The sequence below is a fragment of the Alosa pseudoharengus genome, unplaced genomic scaffold (genome assembly GCF_046254945.1).
Source record: "Alosa pseudoharengus isolate Yale_2024_CS ecotype anadromous, Long Island Sound unplaced genomic scaffold, YU_APseudo_1.1 YU_APseudo_1.1_scf_1, whole genome shotgun sequence".
NCBI classification, from domain to species: domain Eukaryota; kingdom Metazoa; phylum Chordata; class Actinopteri; order Clupeiformes; family Clupeidae; genus Alosa; species Alosa pseudoharengus.
Window position 1 is genome coordinate 19,367,520 of NW_027468564.1, and position 19,065 is coordinate 19,386,584.

The 19,065-nt window shown below is 40.6% G+C and overlaps 1 protein-coding gene across 2 annotated transcripts in view; it reads right to left on the reverse strand.

Annotated features, from left to right (window-relative positions):
- Window positions 1-274: 274 nt before the first annotated feature.
- Window positions 275-19,065, reverse strand: part of LOC143122593 (guanylate-binding protein 2-like) — a 31,220-nt gene continuing 12,429 nt past the window's right edge. Inside the window, exons 3-13 of one of the 2 annotated variants that reach the window (XM_076283387.1) lie at window positions 18,604-18,681; window positions 17,245-17,294; window positions 16,020-16,129; window positions 15,559-15,767; window positions 15,102-15,344; window positions 13,186-13,466; window positions 11,530-11,742; window positions 11,268-11,370; window positions 5,516-5,640; window positions 5,014-5,259; window positions 275-611 (exon numbers count right to left, since the gene is read on the reverse strand). In XM_076283387.1, coding sequence (XP_076139502.1) covers window positions 375-611; window positions 5,014-5,259; window positions 5,516-5,640; window positions 11,268-11,370; window positions 11,530-11,742; window positions 13,186-13,466; window positions 15,102-15,344; window positions 15,559-15,767; window positions 16,020-16,129; window positions 17,245-17,294; window positions 18,604-18,681 — 1,895 coding nt within the window. In that variant the 3' untranslated portion in view covers window positions 275-374. The other variant, XM_076283390.1, reaches the window with a different exon arrangement.

A 19,065-nucleotide genomic window follows, 5' to 3' on the forward strand; every position in this document is an offset into this window, starting at 1 on the left:
GTGTGTGTGTGTGTGTGTGTGTGTGTGTGTGTGTGTGTGTGTGTGTTGTCTATATGTGGAGCTGTTAGGTGACTCAAAGCCAAAAGTGTAAAAGGGTCAAATCAGAGACTGTGCCACATCTGGGTCAGGTGTGATAGTTCAAAATTCCCATTCAAAATGTTATTTACCCATATGAAAACTCGCTTTCTGTAAAAATTTGAGAATTCTAGCTCAATAAATCAGCGAGTTACTGATGCTGTCAAAAAAAAAAAAACTCTTCCCACCTTAGAAGTAACAGTACACCTGAACAGTAATGAAGACTGTTGAGTAAAATAATATATATAGTAGGCCTACAAGTGACTGGAAATCTATGCCACATATCTGGTGGCAAAATCTTAATCTGTCTTCTGTTCAGTTGCCCCGGCCTTCTGTTCAGTTGCCCCGGCCTTCTGTGCAGCTGCCCCGGCCTTCAGCACTCCCGTGACCTTTGACTCCATCCCGACTTTCTTTGCCGCAGCCATCAACCTGTTCTTGTAGGTATATTTCTCCTTCTGGGCCCTGACCTGTTGAAGGCGACGATCCTCTTTCTTATGCTTGTAGTTGTAGTATGTCTCCAGGGTGTTGCCTAAGACCTGCAGTGACGACATCAACACATTTAAATGTGAAGTCAGCAGTTGCACATTGTGTTTATTTATGTTTATGCAGTATGTATATTCAAATGTCTTAGCAGATGCTTTTGTCTAAAACTAGGTACATTATATTTTTAATTCAAGGACAAAACAAAACACCCAGAGAAACTCCACACAGTGTTTTGTTGGTAACACTTTCTATGAAAACATTATAATGTGATCATAAGTCATTATAATAATAATAATTACAATAGTTTACAAACAAGCATACAATTCTATAGCAATCTTCATAATGCATTATGAACTGTTGCTTTAATGAATTGTAACTAATGGTAACCAGATTATATCATTGTGGAAAAAAAATCTCAGGTCATTTTGTGTAATGCATTATACCTCCAACCCTACCTACTCATAAATACACATCCTTGGCACTGTGCTAATGCATTATACAACTTATGCTTAGTGATTTCACAAGATGGAATGATACCTTATAATCATTTTTAATGTGACAGCATGTTTTTGCTTGCTTTAAGTAAAGTGTAAAAATGTCCATACCAGTATAAAACATCATAGGCAGGCATAAAGAAGTATAGACTAAATATAGGACATTGTAAGACGTAACTCAGGGGCGGAGTGGCAATCGGGACAGTCGGGAGTTTTCCCGGTCGGACGGCCGAGGTGCGGGCCGGCCTTCAGAGCTATTATCGCGGCCGTGATTCGTACATGAGAAATGCATTTAAAATTGTCCGCGAAAATCTCCGAGATCTACACTTCAGAGTTCAAAGAAGTCCAACCAATATCTATACCACTCGCTCACTGTCTACATGTCATTCATGGTTACCCTGCACCAGTGTTGGGGGTAACGAGTTACAAAGTAACGGATTACAGTAACGATATTACTTTTTTGGGTAACGAAGTAAAGTAACGCATTACACTAAAAATATTGGTAACTACACTACTTTACTAGACTATAGGAACGCGCTTTTCGGCGTTACCCATGCCTTGGTGTAGGCTAAAGTTCTGATCTGTTTACAGTAGGTGGTGTGTGCATGCCGTGCTGCTTGTGTGTGTGCTTGACTACGCTCTAGAATCTTTGCCATAGTTGCCAAGTCCGCTTATAATACGCGACTTTGGGCTTGTTTTTACAGAAAGTCGCTTGGAAAAATGTGGAGTCGCCGGTTGCGGTTTTTTGGGCTTGTTTTTGAAAACGTGGTTGCTTAAAAAAAATAATAATACGCGACTCGGTTTTTTTTACATTTCAATTGACTGGAACATTTCCAGGCATAGTTTGTTTGTGAGGTTTTCGAAGCTGTTTGCTTGGTCCTCTCCCTGACTTCTAGATTGCCCATACAACGCGCAAACTGATGGGTCGGGCGACACATGTTTCGTCTGAGCCTGTATGAGTGAATCCAGTGAGACAATACAGCCCGCTGCGCCGACTAGCCTATATCCCTCATTCAGCTAAGATTTCGCCTATATGGCCTATGCTATCAGGGTAGACTGTGATGTGTGTGATAATCAGAGGCGATTTTCGAGACGTTTCATCATCGTGTTGTGCTTATGATGTCCTTAAACTCTGCAATAACTTTGCTTAATCGACTCCAATTTAGTTTGTATGAAATTTCTATCATACACATAATGAGCGCAGAGTTAATAGAAAATCTGTTTCTGGATGTTTTATTATTTATTTGTAAAACACTTCATAGTGTAGGTTAAATTAACAGCTATTCCGATTTTCGCATAGGCCTATCCTAATCAATCGCCCATATACCATAGCCTAAAATTTTCATTTGAACAACCTGTTGTACTGTCTAACCCATTTATTTCCATGCATGGTCGTTTGCCTACATCGTGACATTAAGTGACAGTAAGGCGAATTCAAAGAATTATGGACTGACGTGCTGTCAAAGGGGCTGCCCATGCAATTCGCTGTAAATTCTCTGAGGATGGCAGCGCGGGCTAATAAGAGTTCATATAACTACCTCCTTGTTCTGCTCTGCGTGGACTGGAGTTGTTCTCCATCCCGGCAAAAGACGTCATAGTATTCCGACTTTTCCAGGTAAACGAGCTGTCTTGAAATGACATTCTGAAATGCCGTGCATGGTCAGGACAAACCTTTGCGCACATCAACCATGCTAAACGAGCGCCAGCGCTGATGGAACTTTTCTAGCATGATATTTGAGGGTGTTTGAGGGTTGCAGACTCTTACTTTGCTCAAATGAAGTCACAATAATCAATTTAAGGAGAGGTCTAAGTCAGAACAAGGGTCAGGTCAATGCGAGAAAAAAGGCGAGACTTTGAAAATGCGACTCCATGTTTCACCAGCATTTCTTGCGCAAAGCTGAATGAAAATTTCCGTAGGCCTACGTATATGATTCCCGTGTAACAGTTTGCACATCTAAAACTATTATTCTTTTTCCAGACAATCGCTACAGCTGTTCGAGGACTACACACCGAAATCTTTTCGAACTTTTGCGACGTTTTGCATTGCTTCACACTGTTCCCTTGTTGGTTTGGAATCTCTGATTTGGTCACCTGTTTGATCAATGAGTTCGGAACCTATGGCTGTTTTCATCATCAGGTGTGAACGGAATTATTTTCACAAATGCAGGAGTACAAAAATACCTGTCTTCAATGTAGGTTATACCCTGAACACTCAGCAGATCCTATGGCCATACAAATCCTCAAATTATGGCCGAGATTATATTCTCTATTTATAGCCGGGCCTCTGATAATAGCCAGGGGCATCTTGATTCGAACAAATAAAGACCGGTCCCCAAATACAAGCCGGGGTAATAATTTCCATGTGGGTTAGGCCTATTGGTCAACTTTTTTATTGTTGATTTTTTTTATTGTTACTGTTTGATTCATATTCGTAATAAACCACAGGAATAGCATACACACCTCTCTCTCTCTCACTCACACACACACACACACACACACATACTTGTGCGAATGTGTAGCCTATGTTGTTACATTTGCGGGGCAAATATTTTAATACAATGTAAAATAAATGATAGTTTTGGCTTTGGAAAGTATTGTTTCACTCATTATACAAATAGGCGCTGTTAAGGCTGTGACAGGTTAAAGCGGTATTGGGCTTCTTTTGGGCTTCTTTTTGAGGTGAGAGTTGCTTATTTGTCTCGCGAGAGTTGGCAACACTGGTGGGCAGGCTAAGTGATGTTTGTCCATGTATCTACACAGTAAATTAAGAAACGGGAAAGTAAAGTAATAAGTAGTGAAGTTACTTTTCAAATCCAGTAACTAGTAAAGTAATCTCATTACAATTTACAGAAGTAACTAGTAACTAGTAACTGATTACTTTTTTTGAGTAACTACCCCAACACTGCCCTGCACACTCATCTCTCCCATGCTGATTTTTGTGTAGGCTAGCCTTAATTTTTTATCTTAATTCATTTTTGTCTTATTCAGGCGTTACAGAACTTTCATGGTCACAAATAAAAAAAAAGACAATTTAATTTGTTTGTTTGTTGTTAACGTAGGCCTAGGCTAGAATGGAGCAAAGCCTCCTGGGAATGTGTCTCTGGTTTATCCAATGAACCGATTGCAGGTCAAGTCTATTTACAGAAATGTAAGGGGATAAATGAGCGGCCCCTCGTCTAATGGCATGACCCTACAAGCGATCAATTTCGAGGAAAACTATTACTAGTCGACGGATTTGCGTGGTTGCTTGCTGTTTTACACATGGATGGAAGGCAGAGAGAAAGGTTAGCGGAGCTAAAGCATTGACGTTATTGCTAGGGAGAAACTAGCGCAAGCTAGCTTATGTTGATATGATGTAGCCGGTGCCGTCAGAATTTTCCCGGTGGATTTTAGTGCCTCATTCCGCCCCTGACGTAACTGTTTGCTCTAAGTAAAGTGAGACACGTTCTGTTTGCGAACAACATATTTATTTTTTATTTTTTTTATTTTACAGTGGTTTTACTGAGCTTCTAAAAGTCTACAGTGGTGGCAGTACTGAACTTCTAAAGTCTTCAGGGGGTTACTAAACTTCTAAAGTCTACAGTGTTGGTGGTACTGAACTTCTAAAGTCTACAGTGGTGGTGGTACTGAACTTCTAAAAGTCTATGAAGATGTTACTGAAATTCAAAAATTCTATGTTGGTGTTACTGGACTTCTAAAAGTATGTGGTGGCAGTACTGAACTTCTAAAAGTCTGTGGTGATGGTACTGAACTTCTTAAAGTCTGTGGTGGCAGTACTGAACTTCTAAAAGTCTGTGGTGGTGGTATTGAACTTCTAAAAGTCTGTGGTGCCAGTACTGAGATTCTAAAAGTCTGTGGTGGTACTAAACTTCTAAAAGTCTGTGGTGGTACTGAACTTCTAAAAGTATGTGGTGGTGTGCCTCTGCCCCTCCTGTCGGTATCACATCCCTGCTACTCCTACCTGCATGGTGGCCTGGGCGGCTTGCTGCTGCTGCTCCCTCTGCAGGCGCTCCTCCTCCTGTTGCAGGCGCGCCTCCTCGGCCTCCCTCTGGGCCTGCTCCTTCTTCAGCTGCTGGATCTGCTCCCTCAGATCCTGCTCCTGCTGGTGGAAGCCCTGGGTGAGGAGCAGCTTCTGCTCCGCCAGCTTGCTCTCCAGCGCCCTCTCCTGCTCACCCGCTAGCAGCGCATACTCCTGCTTCAGCTTCTCCTGAGGAGGAGGAGGGAGGATGGTGGGTGAGGAAAGGGGAGAAACAAGGAAATATATTCATAAGATATTGACTGCTAAATGTTTTCAACTATGTATGGAATTAGTGGTTGAAATAATTAGAGAAATAATAAGTAGAGACAATATTTACAGACAAAGACAAAACACTAAATTCACTCAATTTAGAATCTCAGTAATAAAATGTTTCTAAAGATGCAATCATTTACACACGCAGACACTCACACACATACACACTCACGTTCAGACGGTTGAGGTTCTCCTCGTGAGTCCTCTTCTCCTCCTCCAGGAGGCTCTCTAGCCGTCGGTACTTCTCCTCCTCCTTCCTGTTTTCCTGCTCCAGCAGCTCCATCTTCTGCGCCTCCTCTGTGAAGGAGAAAAACAACACACTTGTCCAATCACAGCTCGCCTCGTTCTTCTTAACAGCCAATGGTTTTCTGGGTAAATCATAGAACTTCTACGGTTGGATAAATGTCAAATCCCAGCCCCTTTATTCTCCTTAGAGCCAATCAGAATCACTTTACCTTTAACCAGAGCCAATCAAACTCCTATTTCTTCCTTTTTTGTGTCATCTCTGTAATGGTCTGGATTCTTCTGACCCAATTATACTATATACTTTTTTCTTCTACTGTAAGGTAAAGAAAATCCAATGATAGCCACATGCAATTCTCTAAATCTCTTCTACACCGGCGGTGATACATGTGATAAACAGAAGCTGCTCCAAAAAAACTTGTCACAAAAACACATACACTGAAATTCATGTTGAGGTTCAACATGTTTATTGATATGCAACTTAAAATACACCATTCAGATAGATAATACAAAAAGATGTAGAACCTTTAGAACTTTTTACGAAATCTGGAGACCTGAAATGTGACAGAAATTAAATACAAAAACGACAATAACAACAAAAAAGGCACGCAACCTACTTTAGAGACATGCTAGGTGCTCCAGGGCATTTGGCATTCTACGCATTTTTGATCAGCTGACCACTTTCTGTAGGCATGTAAACGCTGTATGTATATAAACTCCCCCTCGTGTTACTCTAATGCAGGGGTTGGCAAACTTTTTGGCTCAAGGGCCACATTGGGTTTTGAAAATTGGCCGGCGGGCCGCACAACAACCCCCCCCCCACACACACGACACACACATTAAAAAAAAAATTTTTATAGCCTATAATTTAGTATGAAAAGTATTTCTTTTAAAAATATTAATTGCTTTAAAATACTGCTAATTGTATGCTGTTTAACAAATGTATAAATTGTGCACTGTCGCTTTAAGACAGTCACTTTAATTCACGTTTATTTCTTAATGATCTTCTGCCTGCTCCGCTATGGCTAGTGCTGTACCTACGGCTGGGCCCTCTCACAGTTTTTTAAATGGTCAGTAGTGGGAACTACTGTTGCCTTCATGATTTCCTTTCCTAAAAGTTTCTTATAAGAAGGAGATATCAATTATCAACAATGACAAGCCAGCTGGAACCTGCGGCTCTCTCTCCCTCTCGTGAGTGCAGACGCGTTCCCAATTAAATGGATCGCATAATGTTCACGTTAGATCTGCTGCAAAGGAGATAACTAAGAGTTAACTTAGTTTAACATGATGTTATCTCTATTTAACATGATGTTTTGACATTGACATTGTAAACGTTCTCTAAGGAGAGTGAAAAGCAGTTTGCAGTAAAGCTAACCAACGTCGTCTCTATCGCAGCAAAAAAAATAGCGAGCAGCCTGATAACCAAATGAAATGCTTGGCGGGCCGGATGAAAGTGCTTGGCGGGCCGGATCCGGCCCGCGGGCCGCAGTTTGCCCACCCCTGCTCTAATATCTCAATTCTTCACAAATCCATTTATCATGTTATGTTAATCATTAATCTATTATTGTTTATTAATCATCTACTAGTGATCTATTATTATTGCATTGCATGTAAATGCAATGGACTATTATCACTGTTCTTCTTATCTGTTTTTATTATTATTCTTCTTCCGACCAAATTCGACGTTTAATGACAGTAAAACCACTGAACCGTCTGACGTCATTCAAACACTCCTACAAAGGTCTTGTAACGGACAATTGTACAATATAATTTTTACATTTGTAAACTTTATACTTTTTGAGATATTTACGATAAAAGAGCAATAAATTCCCATTGACTTAACATTGACCGCCTTGGCGGCAACTTTTAGCATTATGACGTGATCCTGCAGCTGAAAGAAATAAGCAATCAACAGCTGAACGCGAGCTAAAGCTGGAGCTGTGAATCTGCTGAACGTCTTCGCCTGCTGTTCCGTGGTCACTTTGTAAAACTCTCCTTCAGGGGCACATTTCTCTAATTACAGACAAGGTAAGTGTTCCGGTTTTTGGTATTTGAGTAATTTATGTCGTCAAACATTATGTAACGTTAGCGTTATATATATGAAATGATGGGTCACACATAACTAAACTAACGTTATAATGTTAGGTAACGTTAACGTTAGTGAAATAGTTGACGTTAGCACCTTGCTACGTTGATATGTATTATGTAAGGAAACCCACTGTTAATCAACGTTAATATGTTGTCAACTTTACAGTGACCTATTAGCTGTAGGTTTCGATAGCTAACGACAATCAAATTTAACGTTACATTTGTTCATTAGGCCTACTAACCAGCAGCGTTTTAACTAGAATGTTAACGTAAACCAGAGAAGTAAGTAGGCCTACAGATAGGCCTACTATGGCTCTGATTTTATTCGACATCAGGTCACTTTACACGGGTATATAGAATCAAGCACCAAGAATAGATTATGAATGCAACTGGTGCTTGATTATACTGTGTGAAGGAACCTGATGAAACCCATCATGGGTGTCATGAAGGGCATGAATAACGTGACTCATTGTTGATGGTCATAACGTTATAGCTTCCACCGTTCACATTTTAGTTAAAGCTAACAAATATGCTCCTGTTTTTATTTTTACCAACTTTGTAACGTTGTTTACCGCTTGTTTGTGTATCAAATAGGCCATGGCTACGTTTTCATTCTAAGCTCCTGATTCTTACGTAGCCTAAGTAAACACTATCACGGTATGCTATCATAGTTCGTCTATTGATGGGTTTCATCAGGTCCCTTTCCACAGGTGTATACAATCAAGCACCTAGATTATGAATGCATTTGGTGCTTGATTATACTCCTGTGGAAAGGGACCTTATGAAAGCCATGAATAGGCTACTGTTAGGACAATTGCAGACATTCCTTGAATTGTTTTGGCATAACTGTTAAACTTGTTTGCTTTTGTCTTTTAGGTTCCAGACCAGACAAGTGGTGATGACCATGTATGACATTATGTGTGTGCCTGTCTGTGTGCACACCTGTCAACCATACATCTCTGACAATGTTGCTAGCAACATACTAACATACATTCTTACAAACATGTAACCATATCTGTGCACATACCATTTAACCATACTGAGACTTATCTGAGATCTACACTGAGACATTCTGAGAACTATATTGTTGTGTGAGGACTATACTCACTAACTATATGAAACATGTATACCTGTGAATCATATTTGTCAACCATTCATACCTTTGAATCATTCCTGTGCTGTAACATCTGTGAAACATAGCTGTGCTGTTAGACCTCTCTTTTTAGACCTGAGCTGTGCTGTGTGAAAAATAAGATTCTAACCTAAGTTCTGTCTAAAACTGATCATCTGAAGGGCTGACTCTTTTATTCTTCAGTGTAGGCTATATATCACCATCAAATTTGACCTAATACCATTAATTGAGGCCTCTAGCTGTTGCTGCCAGTTCAGAGTTACCACTGATAAATAGATCTGTCTTAGGATAATATGATTGGCATTATCAAGTTCTGTATATACACAACTGTGATTTTTACTTCAAGCTTACATTGGTAAGTGTTCATTAGTGTATTCTGAGTATCATTCTGCTGTATTAAAACAAATAATGTTGATCAATATTGAATTGACCATTTATTTTTACTGACTGTCATATACTCTAAGCTAACATCTAACCAAGTAAGTGGTTTTCAAGAATACTGTAAGACTGTGTAATCTGAATAATCATACTGTAAGTAATATAATGTTATACACAGCAGCTTTTTTGCATTTACATGCAATGGTAATTCCCTGGAATTGCATTTTCTAGTTTATTAATGATGTTTGTTAAATAATGTGAATGAATGTAACAGTTCTTTTCTGCTGACGGGTCTGTTTCTGACATGACTGCCCTATCTTCAGGGAACCTATTACAATCTTGTCAACATTTTGTACTGCAGGAAGGTGGACAGAACCTCTTTGCCAATCTCGGCAGCAGGCACGAGGTACTTCTTGAGGAACCCCGGGTCGGCCTCCTTCTCCTTCTCCTTCTCCCTCTTGAGCTGCTCGATCTCCTGACTCATGATCTCGGCCTTGTCCCTGAAGCCCTTCTCCATCATCTCCTGCCGCTCCTTCAGCTTGCTCTCCAGGGCACGTTCCAGCTCCTCACGCTGGAGGCGTTTCTCCTCCTCCATCTTCTCCTCCATGCGTCTCAAGCGCTCCTCCTGGCTGTGCTTCTCGTCCTCCAGGGCACGCTGCAGGTCCTCTTGACGCTGTGCCGCCACCTTGGCCTGCTGCTCCTGAACCGCAGCCTGCTCACGGGCCTCTGGGGGTAGTGGCGAGGGTGGGGGTAGGGGGTGGGGGGAGGATTGAGAGTTGGGGTTTTGGGTCGCAAGTGTTCAGTTAGGGGAGGTCGGTGAATCCGTCCGCATTGCGAGAGATGATGTGCACAGAGTTGCATCAATGAGATCCAGAAAATCAAAGAGGGAGGGGAGGAGTGTGGGTCAGGGTGGGGGAGAAAGGAAAGGGTCATATGAGAGAGGCGTTTTGGAGGGAAAACTGTCCTATCGTTTACTTGTAACCATGAAGGATGTGGATGAGTGTTCATGTATGTTTGTATGTATGCAAAATAGTCAATGTCCTCATAGCCTTGCGAGACCAGCAGTAAATTTTTGCGCAAAATATTCACAAGACACTGTGGACTAAAACCATATTAGACGCAAACAAGGCTTCATCTCCTGGTTTCTCTTCCCCCGAGTTCCTCATCTCCCTGTACTTTATGGCCAGAACTTTTCAAACTTCCATGAATAAAGGGCTATCTGTTTTCACAGCCCCCAATTCAGTATTGACTAGTTTTGGCAACATGGTCCAACCCAGAGTATGGCCGATCTAACTTTAGCAGAGACTTTCTAATGAGGAGACACAGCACTCCAAAAATCCTCCATAGAAATGCATGGGGTTAGTTTGTAACGCCAATATGGCAGTTGTCTACACATATCCCACCCCTTCAGCCTGTTTTATGCTTCTGCGTCAAATCGACGGCGTACCCCAGCAGACCCCTCTCCGACCCCTCCGCCGTAGCTCGACGTGCACCTCCAAAAAATTGTAGCATGTTGAGCCCTTTACACGGTAAAATGTTGTCATGTGAATACATTGAGCCAACCATGTGGTGTGTTGTGAAGACATAGTGCCAATCATGTGTTGTGATCTCGCCGCTGGAGCAAGATTGGTGTCGTGAAGCCTTGTGCACGCGCATTTCTGCCGAAATAGATGCCCGATAAGTGCCCAAAAAGCATTGCCATATGGCCGCCGAGTGGAGGGACTTGCCTAAAAGGACTTTGACATTATTCACACCAAATCCCTTTTAGGCAAGTCTCCCCACTCGACAGCCATCTTGCAATGCACTTTGGGAAGTTATCGGGCAGCTATTTTCCTATTCAACTGAATGGGGAGGCATATAGGAAGGGACGGGATATGTGTAGGCGTTATGAACTAACCCCATGCATTTCTATGGAGGATTCTTTAAGTGCTGTGTTTCCTCATTAGAAAGTCTCCGCTCACACCTCTATGCAACTAAAGAAAAAGTATTTGCTGATAGACTTATTCTGATTGGCTCTTAGGGTCACATTGTTTCTTTGATTGGCTGAAACCGACTGTGTTTGGTATGGTGGCGGACATCTTACCGGCCATCTGTTTGTCGGCCTCGGTGAGTTTCTCGTCAGCCTTCATGATGGAGTTGGCCTCGGCACTCCTCTCCTGGAGAAACCCTTCCAACATCTCCTCCCCCTGGGGACGACACAAAGTGAAAAACAGTGAGAGAGGATGCACACACACACACACACACATGCACACACACACAGTCACACACATACACACACACACACACAGTCACACACACAAACACAGTCACACACACACACACACACACACACTCATGGCACTCACCTTCATGCCCTTCTTGTCATGCTGCCGGTACTTGGCCACCATGGCGTCTCGGTCGCGGCAGTAGATCTCGTACCCGCCTGGCTTGGAATAGATGCCCTGCTGAATGTTGGCAGCCATCTGCGCATACAGATCAAATAGAAGATTCCGGCACTGCTTCTCCGAGGCGTCCATGTTGTCATTGATCAGCTGATCATAGAGCTTTGCCACTTTCTCCTGTCAGAGGGGGAGCCACAGCACACATGTTCAATCAATGCAACACGACACCAATACATACAGCCACAGCCAATAGCTACCAGAGTATAAAACAGTAATTTAATTAACTTACTAACTTGGCATTATACTGGGTGTTCTTACAAGCTGTCAAGTATGTCAACTGTTGTGTGCTCTGTTCTTGTATGTTTCATTTCTGCTATGTGTTTTTATGTTCGCTGTGCAGCACAAATTGCACATCTTAGACAAATAATACATTGAATTTGCACAGTATTCAGTCACATGTTCAACCACAGCAAAGCAACATGGCTACCAGAATATACAGTGCAACAGTGTGTGTTTGTTGTACACCATTCCAATTAGACATTGGAATCCATCTTGGCAATTCATACATTGGAACAAAAACCCCCAAATAAAACAATGAGTCACTGTGCTAGAGGTATGAATAAAAAAAACAACAACCACAAACAACTAAACAAAAGATATTTATGTGTGTTTTGTCAAACACAAGATAACATTAAATCTCACATTACATGTAATTTGGTATGGATATGATTAGTTATTATGAGCTTAGTTGTACATCTGAAATATCTATAAACCTGTGTTTATCAACATCATTATAAAGATCATGTGTTAGGTATCCAGTACCACGTGTACGGATGAAAACCTATATTAGGGCTGGGATCACACTGACCAGCAGCAAGCGGCAGGTTTCCTATTGTTCTGTATGGTTCAGCAGCGGAACAGTGGCAGTGCTAGCGTTGAACTTGGTTCAACTTTCAAAGCGAGCGAATTGAATTGTCAGTTTAGGCAAACCATTTGTGTAACTTAGGAACGAGAAATAACTTATTATGGTCTCAGTTATGTTTGCCACTGCCACTTCATTATTTCTAGTGCTTAAGTCTTTGGATAAAATGCATGAATAAATGAAGAGTTTGGTTCCAAAATGCAATATCCACCATTTGAATGAATTTTCATAAATAATTTGCCATGCATATGATTAATTGTGAGCTTAATTGTACATCTGGAACATCTATAAAACCTGTGGATCTGCAGATCATCATTAAGATCATGGGTTTGATATCTAGTATCACATGTATTGATCTATCCTTGTATAGTACACCATAGTTTAATAAAATACATATAAATGTAAATGCAGGAACAAAAAACAAACGCTTTTCACAATTCTTATTTTAAGTTTTCAAATAAATGCAGTCTTCTAATGCAGTATTCTATATGTGAATGCAACAAACAAATAAGCAAACTAAATACACAAACAAAGCAACAAAATATATGTGAATGTAGCAAACAAATTAAAACAAACAATTCAATAAACAAAAGAAATACACAAACTAACAAACAAAACACTGCAGGCCAGGCCTACAACTTTTGTTTGCAGATTGATTAAAAAAAAAGGGCTTTTTTTTCTAACGGCTCCAAACTCACCTGCAGCTGTGTCATGTACTTCCCCTCTGTGTCCTTGAAGGAACGTTTCAGGAACTCCTGCGTTGCCAAGGCTGAGAGGCGTTGGTGTTCCGCCGAGAGAGGTTCGAGATCAACGGGGAAGTTCTTCTTCAGGTTCTCCATGCCCTGCACATAGAGCCGGAAGCCCTCATTCACAGCCGACTGGTTCTCGATCTCCGCCATGGCAACCACTGCGTTCTCCAGACAGGGAACCTTGCCACTGTTGATGGTCTCCACGTAGATCTTCACAAGATGGCTGAACCCTACAGACAATGAGCAAATCATTCAATCTGGATTTCAAATCCAAGATGCGGAATCAGGGTATAAGTAAAATTAGAACATTGATTTCACATTATTGTAAATAGTAGTATGATAATAACATTTTAAGCCTTGAGAGTAAAGTCGTTTCATGTATTTGCACTTTGAAAGACATATCAGTCAAACATGAATAGGGTTAGTAACATATTTACATTATAACTATGTGCTATTGTGTATTCATTAGGTGCATTGTATCAGAATTAAGCATGACCAAATTTCCATCCATCCATGTTATCCTTTTCCTTCATATTTCCCCCTCTACATCTATTTAACTCTTCGTTTGATACCATTTAGATAGATAGATAGATAGATAGATAGAGTCTTTATTGATCCCAGAGGGAAATTCAAGGTCCCAGTAGTTTAAGACATCACACACAACATACACTCCAACATAAAAGGATGATAAAAATAACAAATCCACATGAAAACAAAACAAGGATCTACATGAATGTACTAAGGATGTATAAGCATGAGGCGCTTGCAGTGAGTGACAGGGCAGGGACTGACCCAGTGTTTCAGTATGCAGTGGTAAGGTGCTCAATGAGGTGTGGGTCATGGTGGTAGTTAGGGCTGGGCGATATGGCTGAAAACTGTATCACGATATAAATATTTCATATCAGTCGATATGGATAATTATTGATTTTTAAAAAAAATCTATTTCAGATAGGCCTAAGGACCAGAAGGGGGAAAAAAGTTCAATTTAAACACTTTTATTTTAAACTTAACCTTCCTCTGATTTTAATCACCACAGTTATCAATCAAAGCAAACAGGGAAAAGAAATAGCAACATAATCATGAAAAAAACTCACATAAAATAAATGTGCACTTAAGTCTGAATGATAAGCAGCACTGGTTGAAGCCTGGAAATATTGTAAACAAAGTAGCTTAATTTGCTAGTTTATCATAGTCTACTGGTTAGACGGTTCAGTTTCCCCACGTGAATACTTTTTCTCCTTGGGACAGGCCCGTTGAGTCTTGGAAAATACTTTTCCATTTGCATCGCGTTGGGATTATTAGAATTTAGCAGTCAATTTGAATGCAAAAGTTTTGAACAAATTTGTGCAGCGTGCTAATGATGCTAACCGAATTTAATAGCAATTTAGCCAGTGTCTTGCATGATTGTGAATGTTTGGATTATATGTGTATGCTGAGGAGGGATGCGCCTGTTGAGAGGGAGAGACAGAGAGAGAGTGCACAGGGCAAGGACTCACTGAGAGTCTGTGTTGAGGTAGGCCTACTTCTATCGCCTACTCTGGTAGAGTTGCACATACTACAATGCAAGCTATATGTAGCCTATTTATTTATAGACAACGTAAGGCGGGAGGTGTGTGTTGCTTTTAATTATCGAATGTTCTATCGAACGTATTTTTTTATTGATATCGGTTACATGTCTTGCGATACATATCGCTATCGTTTTATCGCCCAGCCCTAGTGGTAGTGCAAACAAGTCCAATGATGCAACAGTGCAGGATTAAAATCTAGCGACCAGCAATAAATATGGACAATATAAGAGACCAGACATAAATATGGACAATATCTGCCAGTTTGAAACACAATACAAAGAAAGCTCTGTGACTCACGGCTGCCGGTGACCTTATGACCTCCCTGTACGGTCTTCACGCGGCTCTCTGCGAATATGTAGGTGCAGAAACGGTCAGCCACTTTCAGGAAGTCCGGGTCCAGGTCGGCCTCAGCCATGGAGTCCAGGTGTGTCATGTTGTTTGCTGCCGTCGGGAACGGGAAGGTGAAGCACTTCCGGGTCGGAAAGAAGCTTCGGATGCACTGCCTCGGGAGGTTGTAGGTCACCACCTTGGGATTCAAACCTGTGGATCCAGATCCAGACTCTCAATGTCGTCTAAACTTTACATCTTACATTTGACAAATGTTCAACTAAAACAAGCATAGAGAAGAATATTATGATACAACTAAGCTAAAACAACATTAAATGTTTTTTATTTTTTTATTTTAATGTGTATTTTCTTTTCATGTTATCTAGATGAGTGAAAAAATAATAAGCTATTTTCATTTTTCACTAACCCTTTTTCAACTGCAGGGCAAAGTCGAGGTAGTCATCTTCACTCACGTCGCGACCATCAATCTTCCTCTCCAGAGTGAAGTCCCGAACTGCCCAAACAAAACCAGGAAAGAAGCGGACAAACTCGCTGTCTTCTGGAAACTCTTCGTCGTCCTGTTTACTGGCCCCTGCAGACTTTACCTGGATCTGATCGGTCAGCTCTGTCACGTAACTGTGATTGGCTGAGGAAATTGGCTGCAATAACTTTTATTCGTGCGTGTGTGTGTGTGTTATGAGCAAGACAAAATATCGATTTGGCAATACATCACATTCATTTTTTTGTTGTATCAGGATACTAATGTCATTGAGGACAATGACAATGTGAGTGTGTGTGTGTGTGTGATGTTCAATATGTAAAAAAAAAACTGCTAGGGCTGTGAATGTGTGGAGAGAGAGAGAGAGAGAGATATTAACGGAAGGATACTGGAGTTTCTCTATAGCCTGGTTGTCGATGGTGCCTCTGCTGTTGTAGACCATGGTGCTACTGAGCAACACAGCCAGGCAGAAGATCCAGGCGTCATTCTTCGAGTCGCCCTATGATTGTCAAGATGACATTTTAATGAGAAACATTAATTTGGTTGTGTATTTATGCAATTTACTGTAGTGAGATAAAATACTCTTGAATAATAGTGCAATTTCATGTCATTTTAATGTAAAAAAAGTGACTGGTATTCAACACATGATTTTATCCAAAGTGACACAGACGCAAAACGGTGGGTTTCGGAATCAAAACACACCCCTGGTTGTGCACTCATTCATTTATTCTGTATCTTACTATACTTAAATACATTTGAGCCATGTCACTGAATACACTGAATAAAACTACCGTGTTTTCCAGAATAAAAGTCACACTTTTTTTCATAGTTTGGCTGGTCCTGTGACTTATAGTCAGGTGCGACTTAAATTATATATATTTTGATATATAACATGTTGTTAAATGTTAATTCCTGCTGACTGACATGAATCTCTGCACAAACCAAGGTAACATGACCGTCTACAGCTGCGAGAGGGTGCTCTAGGCTTGTGACACGCTGGCTTGTCATGTTAATTCAGCCTATTCAGCTTCCCAGGCCGATGTTCAACACAGCCAACCGCTAGCATTCGCTAATTGCTAGCATCCGGCTAACAAATTACACAAAGGACAACGGCAGTTCAAACGAGGGTAAGCAAACAAACATCTAGTCATCGTTAATATTCCACATCTGGCAGAAAGGAGACATCACATACAACTGTGCAACCAGGAACTGACATTTTAATTTCTTTGTCACCAAGCTCCCTTGTCACTAAGCTGGCTAAATAGGGTACCTGAAAAACTGTTTCATGTTAACATAGCTACCAGACACTTATTCAGCCTGTTCTGTGTGCTAATGTGTAGTTGAATAACTTGCCAGATTAAATATCTGTTCTTGGTCTTGGATTTCGTGAAATACATTTCTAAATAAATGTGACATAGTCCAGTGTGACTTATATATGTTTTTTTTTCCTCTTCATGACACAATTTTTGATTTATACTCCGGAGCGACTTATTGTCCGGAAAATATGGTAACATTTACTTTCTTCATACCAGTGCAATAAACATCATACTCAGTGTAACTTCTTAGTATGAACTGTATATAGTGCAACACTGTCCTCAATGTTACTGTCCTCACCTTGTCGACATCACCAAGTCCTTCAGTGTCTAGCAGCACCAGTGTGTGTCCTGAAACAGAATTCACCCCATTGTCACAGCATTCTACTTTCCTTGTTACTTCACATGGTAACCATAGTGACACTAACAAAAATAGTAGCTGCCGTGACACACAGTGTGGTTACATGAAATCAAACAAGATCATGCACTGACAGTGATTCACCACTAAATATTCTAGAGGAGCACACCTCACCTCTTGAGCGTGAAATCCATAGGTGTGAATGTCGCTGCTAGTGGGTGTTGGACTTTACAGATTATTAATAGATATAACCAGAGCCCTATTAGGTTCAACGTCACAGGCCCAACAGCTTTTGCGTCAACAAACGTTTACCAGCTCAGCCAGCCGGTTTTCACAACTTATAAACCTTGTTACCATCATCTCCATTTTAGTGAGAGTAAAACAAAATGGCTTAACTTCAACAAACTAACTACTGTGCAGCCAGATGATACAATCAAGGGTAAAGTCCAGGCTTCCGTGAAAAATAGGATTTTTTTGCGAAAAAAAAAAAAAAAACACTGTCTAAAGAGAAAAAAGAGACTGTGAAAAAAGAGACTCTGAAAGCCATTGAACCGTAAAGTTATTTATAATTCCATTATTGCATCATCACTTAATAACCAAATAGGGCTCTGATTTTTGCTTTGAAATTGATTTTCTTTTTACTTTTTATTTGTTAATTTGTTTTTTGTATGTCTTGGTGTCACGGGTATGCTGGCGACTACGCCGCTCCGTCTGGCATCTTTTGTGTTTGTTATTTTTTAAATGTATTTGTCATGTCTTGATGTCACGGGCACACTGGTGACTACGCCGCTCCATCTGGCATCATTTGTCTTTTTGTTATGTGTCTTGTTTGTGGAGCGCTTTGGGTTGCTCTCTGTGCATGTTAAATGCACTTTAAAAAAAAAACTGACTTAACTGAAAACTGACTTATAAGAACATGAAACAGAATTCACCCCATTGTCACAGCATTCTACTTCCCCTGTTACACATGGTCACCATAATGACAACAGTTAATAATAGTAACTGTAAATACATTGATTGACCACTGTATTTACCACAGATTCTAGAGCATATACAATGTTTGTGTGTGTTTGGAAGAGAAGTGCAGTGTGGTAACAGAATTCCAATGGAAACACAAAGCAGTAGTAACAAACAGCATCCTGTAATACTCTATACAGTCTATGGTCTTTCTTGACATTCTTACTGGCCGATTGTCATGTACTATTTTAAAACCTGAGAAAAATAAATGACAAATAAAAAGCATGTCAACAAACAAATTCAGTAAATAAGTAGACGTATAGATTAATAACTAGATTTGCTCACCTGGTGAATAGGGGTGAGATACACACCACATCCAGATGCCTTTGGTCTTAGACTCGATGGTGCTGCCCAGGGCGAAGCCTGAATGAAATAATCCATTATAAAATAAAATAAAGCTTTGTCACCTTTAGTGTTACCGTGATGTTGTGTCATATATCATTTATCTCCATTTCCATGTGTCATTTATCACACTGAACTGTGAACGGGAGGCCGAATCATAACCAAAGTCTTTTGAATTCAAACAAAAATGCAATCGCATGATCAATTCGCCCTAAGTCTCTAGTATGTATAGTATGTTTGTCCAATACCTGAGCCAACAAGCAAACTACAGTATCAAGCACCAAAGGACGACCACATTTGTTGAATCTGTGTGGATGGACTGCCACTGAAATCAGTGATGTCAGGGGTCAGTTAAATACATAGCCGTTGGAGTACCTTGGCAGCACAGACATTGTCAATTCACCT